We start from the raw sequence: 9460 nt of genomic DNA, 5'->3' as shown, positions 1-9460 counted from the left end.
ACTCTAGAGTCATATATATGTGACCACGGTGGGAAATCTGGAGCAGTAAACGTTAACTATCTCTTTGATATCATGTTGTTTACGGAGACGGAGAACCAGGAAATGCGTCGGGGATATGTCAATGGGAAAGCAAGCTACTAAGCCACGCCCACGGTGGTCGCTATAACGACCAGCCACGCTGAGGCAATACCAAAATCTGCAATGGAAAATGGACGCACAGCGAGTCGAGGCGACTAGAGTCGAGTAGAGTCGAGTAGAGTCGAGGCGAGTCGAGCAGGTACCATGTAATGGAAAAACGCCATTAGTGTCTGAACTGTAACGTTATATTGTTCAACCATTCTACTCAATGATTAACTAAATTGGGTAATTGGTACTGTAGCTTAATATTAAGCTACAGTACACATCCCAATTAATTTATATATAGGGTTAAACTTAAAGGTACAATATGTAACATTTCTGCTTTAAAATGTCTAAAAACGACCATTCCTATGTTATATATTTTTATGAGTTGTGTTCTTACATTATCCCAAATGTTTCCACCAAATGTCAAACCCAGAGAAATCTATTATTTTATTTTCAGACACGGCATGTTTCCTTTAGTCGCCCGTCAGTGGCGTCATATAACCTTTCACCCTCCAGTTAGTCTAACTTCCGTCAGAACACTGGCACCAAGATGATACGTTCAGGAGTAATTGTAAATCCTACAATGTCACAGAAAAAAAATACTTGTAACCGTAATACTTTTTTTTTTTTTTTGCCATACAGCATCATTTTGTGATTAATTACATCCCACTTTTTATCACAGTAATACAACAGAGACCTTATCTATTTTGTAAGTTCAAGCTAAATTAACCCGACAAAAGGTGGGTTAAGCACCAAAACGAAAAGTTAAGATTACTGAAAAGTGAAGGGGAGATCATTCCGGGCAGCTGGGAGATGTTCTGCTGCTGCACAACAGGCATCGAACGTCCTGGCTCGCTATCGCGGAGATATCCCCGAGAATCCCCACCCACACCCGTCTCTCAGCCTCGTTTAGTAGCTTGCTAGCGTTGCAACAAACCCCGTCCGCCCCGGTGTTGAAACCATCCAAAAGGTGACATTGATATGTGAAATATTTTGTGTTTTAGCTGCTGGCTACTGTTAGCTTGCTGGCTCACTAGCTAAATGGTCAGCTACAAATAAAAATCTAATCAAGAAAAACATAATTATGTTTGGGAAACTGCAGCTATTGTATTACAATAACATGAATAAACGTTACTAAACGTAACGTGAATAAACTTGAATGGGTAAACTCGTCCGTGAACTGATGCATTCTAACCGGCAGCGAAGGTGCTTAACACTAAAAACTCCCATAATTCCACGCAACTTCCCAACGTCATCAAAAGTCCAGTTTTACCGTCCATTGTTTTGGTTGTGAGACCCTTAGCGGCAGAAAGTTACATATTTTACGTTTAAAATTGAATAAAACGCCATTTCAGTTTTGTTGCACTCAGTTTTTTTAGCCCTCCACTTTCATTGTCCTAAAGGACACAAATTACCAAGGCATGTTCAACCGCATAAAGGAGGTCCAAGATATATTAAAATATTTAAAATATTTAAAAAAATTCATCAAAATGCATCTCATTTAAAGCTATCTATTTTGTTTTATAACTCCAGCAAACATGTTTCAATGTCAAGCAACATCACCTGGTAACCTGATCCCAAAGTGGTAGAACTCAGTTCTATACAATCCATTTTGCTCTCCAATGCCAATATAAACCAAATTATTTGAAAGCATTTGAAGTGAATTGAGGGAAATAACATCAAATTCTCCCTTTTCTTGAGAGAGGTGACAATTTACCAAATGTAGTTGCATTTTCCCACAATTAGACATTAACTATTAACTTATAACTCTGAAAAGTTACAGCAAAATACATTGTTGGTTTGTCTTTTCATTTAAAGAAATTCATAGCATTCCTTAAATATTTTTGAACCATTTCATCTAAAGGCAACACATGACAACCATTTATTTGTAGATAGTAAATGTTATGCAAGAGCCTGAATCATGTATTAGTATTACAATTAAAATATTGAAATCACATTTTCTTTTAAATACCACAGATAACACCAACCACTTTTCTAAACAGATCTGTGCATGTTTGTCTAGCAGCTTTGGAAGTGCTCACTGTCAATATCCCGCAGGTCCTGACCAGCTAGACGTGGTGGGCTGGTGCATGTAATGTTGTTGTATATGGTAATAGTTGTGTCAGGCTCTTCACCTTCTGCGTGGGTCTCCACTTGCCGAGGTATCACCAACGGATTCCTCAAGATGTAATTTCTGAGTGGGAGGGCACTGCAATCACATTTCCACTGGTTCCCAGATAGCAAAAGTTTTTCCATACCCTCTGGAAAATCAGGAACCATACTTGTCAAAGTATTAGCTCTCAGGTCCAGATAGCGCAGCTTTGGGAGTAGCTGCTTTGTGCCATTCTGCAAAAAGTCTCGACATTCATTGTTGGACAACAGCAAGTACTCCAAATTCTTTAGGCCGGAGAATGTATGGGTTGTGAAAACCTCCAACTTGTTAAAACTCAAGTCCAGTCCCAATAGGCCCACCAGGTCCACAAAGCTCTGGCGTTCCACCACAGAGATGTTGTTGTGCTGCAAGAAAAGCCTCCGTAAACCAGAAAGTCCAGTGAAAGCTTGAGTTGTGACCCTTGCTAGGCAACCTCTGTCCAGATGAAGGCTGTGGAGCTTTGACAGACCTTTGAAAATTTGGTCTGGCAGACTTTGGAAGCAGCTTCCAGACAGGTTGATGACAGCCACATGAGAGAGCCCAGTGAAACTACCAACTTGTGCCTCCTGTACTTGGTTGTGCTCCAGCTCTAGGACCTCCAGGTGACCAAGCCCTTCAAAGATCCTTTCCCCCAGTGCTCGGATCCTGTTGTAGCTGAGTCGTAGCTCTTCTAAGTACTGCAGATCACGGAAAGTCCTGGGCCTAATTCCAGTGATTGAGTTGTTGGAAAGACGCAGTACATGAAGACTGTGCAGGCCCAAAAACGTGTCGTCATGGAGAGAAGTCAGCCTGTTGTTTGTGAGATCCATCCATCTTAGTGACTTCATGCCAAAGAAGGCCCTGGGTACCACTGTCACTATCTGATTCTGGGCCAGGTAAAGCTTTTGCAGTTTAGTAAGTTTAACAAACACATTAGCTTTGATGACCTTAATGTGATTTCCAGTCAGATCTAACTCTTTAAGCTCAGCAAGATTTTGGAAAAGCTGTGGCTGCAAGTACGCAAGTCTATTCCCTGCTAGAACGAGCTCCCGTAGACCTTGCAGGTCATGGAAAACTGTCTCAGGTAAAACTGATAATGAGTTCCACCCTAGGTTGAGAAGCCACATGTTTGAGAGTCCTGCAAACAGTCTTTCTTCAATACGAGTGAGTTGGTTGTTATGCAGACTAACTGAAGCAAGGTTAGGTGTATTGTGGAAGATCGTAGCTGGTAACACCCGGATGTGATTTCGCTCAAGGTGAATGTGTGCTAGCGACCTAAGTCCCTTGAAAGCCTGAGGGTCAAGTGTCACCACCTCGCCACTCTGCAGATTCAAAAAATCCAGGTTAGAAAGATCCTTAAAAGACGCTACTGGGATGGAGGTGAACAGGTTGCCATCCAGCCAGAGGGAATGAGTGGATGGGGGCATGTCAGAGGGGACTTGCGTAAGGTTACGAGCACTGCAGTACATGTTAAGTTCCAAGCTGTAGTCATCATGCAGACAGGTGCATCCCTTAGAACATGGAATAGGCTCTTCGGCCACTTTCTCTCCAGCTGTGTCAGGGTCTGGCAACACCAGTGATGTTCCCAGTACCCACAACACCAACAGCACAATGGTTTGCATACTAACCGCTGTGTATAGAATATAAACATCACCATATAAATACTCAGTATATTCACAACAGAATTCAGACATGTTTAAATTATAAATGTTTTAATGCTGTTGATATTATATTGCTTACCTTAAATGTGAGAGGTCTTGATTTAAGGCGGACAGGCTGTGAAACACTGATACTGACACTGACAATGACTGAACCTTGTGCAATTGTTTGTATGCTGAATGGAAAGTCTGCCAAGTCCCATCCCCCCCCCCCCGCCTTTTTTTTTTTAGTCAGCTGCACTGAGTATGTACAATTAACCCATTAATGTCCATTAGACTTTTGCTGAATGTTGCTAGTCATTTTTTATGTACTGATGTTTTTTTTTCAGAGGTTCCTATTTTGTTTTCCACCAACATCAACTTTGATCATTTTAATGAAATGATGCCATGTCCTTAATCGTTGTACTGTTATAAAGTCTGTAAAATGAGAATATACTTTCCATTGCCTCAATAAGGTGTTAACCATACTTAATGAAGATTCTTAGAATAATATGTGCATGTACCTCAATTTTTCTTAACATTTCTCACGCTTACTGTATTATCAACCTAATAATGGATTTTGTCTAAGTGGCCTTTGGTGTTTACTAAAGTCAGGGTCCGGTCACTGAGTGCATTTCCTGTAGATTTTAACTGATAAACCGAAACAGTATGGTAAAGAGATTAGATGAACCCAGTGCACTAGACCTTTGACTGAATTTAAGACTTTTTCTGTTTTCTTCTCTTTTCTTTACCTTTTAACAAGTGCATTTGACATGGGGTAATCTGAGGCAAAATTGTATTTCACTTGTTACCTCAAACTTGGAAGTATATACCTCCTATTAAATATTGTTGGAGATTTAAACATCCTCCTGCCATACCTACTTGTTAAATTTAGATAAAACCAACTGTACGCACCTTTCTGCACAATGGCCGCTGTATGTAAGAGATTTCATAAAAAACAGTGCCATTTCTGTTTCATACACGTATTTGACAGTGCATGATGAGGTCAGTTCCACAAGTCCATTTCCTAATCACATCTATGATTGGAATGACTAACTTTCTGTTTACCCTTTTTCTTGGTATCTGGGTTCTTTTAGACAACCATGAACTGGTCATGCTCTAAAGGACAACCAAATCCAGATAACAGATGGGTGCTTGCACATGAATTTCATTGCTTGACTTGCTAACACTGGATTCATAACACTATAAAGAAATGTTGAACATATCCTGTTAGTTTGTAATGTCTGTCACTCAAATCCGATCCTCTTCTGCAGTGAATAAGTAGGCAAAATGTAATCAGATAGGCAGGATACGTGCAACCTTACCTCATGTACAGTAGTTGCCTATGGTTACACTCACTAGATTTACTGGAAATCTCTTTCTAATTCCTTTGTTTTTATATAAAAAGTGATGGTTATGGATCCCATCAGTGTTTAAGTTTAAATCTAAAATTCTATATTTTTAGATGCGTAAGTCATGTTTAATTAAATACATTTATATTCAATAATAAATGTGGCACAAATTTGGACAGTACAGTGATTTCTCAAATATCCTCCTATATGCCATTAGCATTCATTTTAATATTTTTGTGATTAAACACATTTATGTCACATACCAAAAATAAATACATATTTTTTTTTAATGGCATGTGAATAGTGAAAAAAATGTGTCCTCACTGAAACCTTTTTTTTAATATGCACATGTCCTACCAACCACTGCAACCAGTCAATCTCCATTTCACTGATCCTGAAGAAAGGAAATGGAGGACACTAATGCATTCTAATTTGTATTTCTCTTGCCAGTAGAGAGCACTGCTGGTCTGTTGTCACATTTAGGCCCAAAAGCTTGGTATGCTCTTTACCTTCTAAAAGAATCGCTTTGTTTAATGCTAAATTAGAGTATAACCAGAAGTAATAAGCAGATGATTTTAAACATCATAAACTGAACTTCAATATTGTTGAGCTGCTCCTCTCATATTTCTTGATGACTTTGGGCAATGCATATACTGAAGGCTGAAATATGTCAACAATTGAAACAGAGTTTGTCTGTTAAATAAAATAATTTAACAAATAGGAAAATAAAACACTGCAGTTTTTACTGCTGCTTCCGTCAAAACACTGCCATACTGAATGAATGGCTGCCATAGTGAGTTGTTTCCTGATTGTTGCTCCCCTGACAAACACCTCTAATTGGCTCATTCTCTGGCACTCAATCAGGCACCAAGGTTTCCAGGTTTGTCACTTGCTATTGGCTTCCTGAGTGGAGGAGAAGAGTCTTAATAGTGAACGGCAGAGCCTGCCGCTGTGCCTGTAAATGTTTGACTTGGCTGAGCCTTGCTTCTGGAAGGATAATTTTCTCAAATAATTCTGGATACATTTGTGCCTCCTCAGCAGTGAAGAACAGGCCTGAAAGGCATGATGTCAATCTAAATTGAATGGAGGCATGCTGATCAGTGTAATAACCCATCATGACGTCTTCTTCGCTCTACTGCTCTGCAAATGTCAAGAGAACTATTGACATTAAATGCCAAAGAAGCCTAGTACAAACTTTTCAAATCCAGGTCAATGCGTTTGCTGCTAGGTGTGATTAAACCTGTGGTATGCAATTTATTTTTGGCATTGTTGGGCAAAAAATCCATATTATTCTTTCGGCATATTGTAATTCAAGTGTTCTGAGAGAAAATGAGACTTCTGCATCTCCTCTTAGCTCTGTTTTCAGGCTTTAGATAATCTAGCCTTGACGGGAGACTGTGGACAGTCATGTCATTTCAGAGAGAGAGTGTTCTTATTGGCTGTGTGCATGCATTGCCTGTAGAGCAGGAGAGGAAGAGCTGCAGGAAGAGGTCTCACTCACGCAGTTTTTAATCACCTACTGCATCGCTTTTGTGTTGAAAGACATGCTATCGTTATTCGCCTAAGAAATTTGTCTCACAGCCAGGTAAACACATGATAAATACATGAAGCATAATAATAATAATAATAACCCTGCAACAAGTGTTTGACATATCATGCGAACAAACAAACAAGCAAATGGGTGGATGTTTAAATTTGTCAGTTGACCTATTAAAAGTAGGCTTAAATCACTCAGACATTACCGCCTTTATTTTGTTTGTTTGAGTGTTTGTCTAGGCTGCTATCGAAGTACAGTTTTGAAACCATACAACTTTTCCAGTTAGCCTTGTCAGACATTAAACACTAGCTAAGTTTCCATCCACTTGTCAATTGAATTATCTGAAGTTCGGTAAAAAAAACTCATGCGAATAAAGCTGGTGAAAGTGTGTTTCCATCCAACGGCTTTAAAGCGAATAAAAACCTGTGCGTAATGACGTCACATGCTGTTTTGCGGTCAAACTGGTATATCGAATTGATTTGAGACATTTTAAGGTGTTTCCATTCATTTTTGCACTGAATCGCACAACATTCAAGCAAACATTTGCGAACAAAATTTTGCTAGACAAAATGGATTGCACCATCTACCAATTCATTATTTATTAGGCAAATAACGTTTCCATCAGCGTTTATCGCATAAGCCGTATATCGATCAAGATAAAATCCGATGAGGCCGAACGTTTTTCCTTTTGAGTCGATATTCATGAAATTCAATCGAATTTTGCTGTTTCCATAAGGCATTTTTCATTCGATATCACTTAATTTGGATAAAAACGTGTGGATGGAAACATAGCTAGTGAGATAAACCATTACTAAAAATATCCGCTGAGGTATTACCTATGTATTTTTGTAAAGGATAGACAGCCAAACACCACAGGGCAATCCTAAGTGAACATCAGATAAGAAAATAAAAGCCAGAAGCTGCATGCAGCAAACTGAACGTTGGGATGAACAAGGTCTTTAATCGACAAAACCATAAAACAACAGATTACTCCTCCTGGGCTGGTCCTGGTGGTCTTATCTGTTGCACATAACATGGTTCATAGTGGTGCATACAGCCACAGGGGACAGCTGAAGGAAGTACTTTTCTTTTCCCTGCTCTGTTTAACCATAACCCTGTCTTAGTGAGATGTGTGGGGCCTATTAAGGGATGGAGCTCTTATTATATCTGCTATTAACCAAGTGGAGACGCTTAATTGATTTAAGTTGTTTTCTTTGTCTTTACAGCTTAAAGTGAGAACAATCAAGCTTCCACAACCACATTGAACAGGTGAAATTTGAATGTTTTCTTGTCTCACATACACCGACTTTACTTTGTATTGAATGGCAGGCTCAGTCAACACTGCCATCCACTGGCAGATTGTTGGACTGTTTCACCTTCACAGTCATTTAAAAAAAGAAAAACCTGTCTTGGTCGAGAAAGCCGGCTTTAAAACAGGGTTGTCCAGTGTCCTTTCACCCATCGAGGTGATGGTGGTTCAGCGCTGCTCTGAACCCTTCTGCTCAGCCCTTTGACAGCCAAAGACCCTGACACCCCTGCAGTGGCTATTAATAACACTCAGAGCTCCCAGTCAACTCGTTGTTTTTCTAGGAGGAGAGAGAATCTGTCGGCTTTGTCTCGATAACTGGGATGTGCCGGAACTCAGCCACTGTTTCTTAAATTGATTGTGATCATTTTGACCAGAGCAAATCACTGCAGCTGATGACCCAATTAGGCATTTTGAATTTCAGTTAGATGTGTGAGCCACATGACACCAAATCATGTTTGATACTTTACACTCAAACACGAAAGTCTATGGTTAACAATTTTAAAAACACTTCTGAAATATACAGTGTTTTAACATGATGCTAACCTGTAAACATTGTGACGTTGAAAAGGCTCAGTGTATGTTGTGATGATGCTTTGTATTTACATTTGTTTACATCCACATCAAGGATTATGTCTTTAAGAATTAAAAGATACTTCCAATTACAGTATTTAAAAATCAATTTTGTCTGTTTCCTTACATTACGAAAGGGGAAAGAGGCTTTCTGGATTTAGAATCTTTGGAGCTTGCATCTTAGAGGGTTGAAAAGGGGCGTTAGCAGTTCTTATAGTTATTTAATAAAAGAGCTTTGTAGTTTTTGCTCTTTAACATTTTTTTTATATTTAGTTGAATATTAAATGCTGTCCTTATTTCTAAGATTGTATTTGTGACTGTGCGGTAGTTTTTAATGTTTATGTAACATTTTTTGTGGCCTTTTATTCTAAAATGTATATGATTTCAGTGTAGCATCCTTTAATGGCTGACCTTTTATGCACATAGTTCTCATTGGATAATTGACAAAGATTCAGCCATTTTGTTATTTTGTATATATATATGATATACAGTATATACAAGTGTTTTCTATCCATTCTATAAAACGCCCTGATTAAGGCTCTGTGAAAGGTTTTCTTTAAGTGGATAGTGACCATATTTTGTTGACTGTCAAAGGAAAATCCTTTTCCTTATTTAACTTAATTCAACCTCTATGGAAACACTTTCATTTTTATATCATCCTGTCCTGTGAAGGTGTGCCCAGCAGATTCACCAACATGGATGAAACGTTTGACTTTGGTGAATAGCCTTGAACTCACCCAGACAATATCTGCTTCTAAGGCCTGGAAGAGGACAGGTAAGAAAGAGGCACTTCATGCACTC

At 39.0% G+C, this 9460-nt stretch overlaps 1 protein-coding gene across 1 annotated transcript; it reads right to left on the bottom strand.

The window, feature by feature from the left end:
• Positions 1 to 1473: 1473 nt before the first annotated feature.
• igfals (insulin-like growth factor binding protein, acid labile subunit) lies at positions 1474 to 4082 on the bottom strand. The gene is made up of 2 exons (XM_028598776.1): positions 3995 to 4082; positions 1474 to 3884 (listed from the first exon to the last, which is right to left on the bottom strand). The coding sequence occupies exon 2, from the start codon at positions 3874 to 3876 to the stop codon at positions 2143 to 2145; it is 1734 nt and encodes a 577-aa protein (XP_028454577.1). The 5' UTR covers positions 3877 to 3884; positions 3995 to 4082; the 3' UTR covers positions 1474 to 2142.
• Positions 4083 to 9460: the final 5378 nt, after the last annotated feature.

The sequence above is a fragment of the Perca flavescens genome, chromosome 15 (assembly GCF_004354835.1).
Source record: "Perca flavescens isolate YP-PL-M2 chromosome 15, PFLA_1.0, whole genome shotgun sequence".
In the NCBI taxonomy this organism is placed as follows: domain Eukaryota; kingdom Metazoa; phylum Chordata; class Actinopteri; order Perciformes; family Percidae; genus Perca; species Perca flavescens.
This window is presented reverse-complemented; position numbering and strand designations above follow the sequence as displayed.

Bases quoted from the DNA above. Each gene is read 5' to 3' on its own strand.
- igfals (XM_028598776.1), bottom strand. From the start codon at position 3,876: ATGCAAACCATTGTGCTGTTGGTGTTGTGGGTACTGGGAACATCACTG.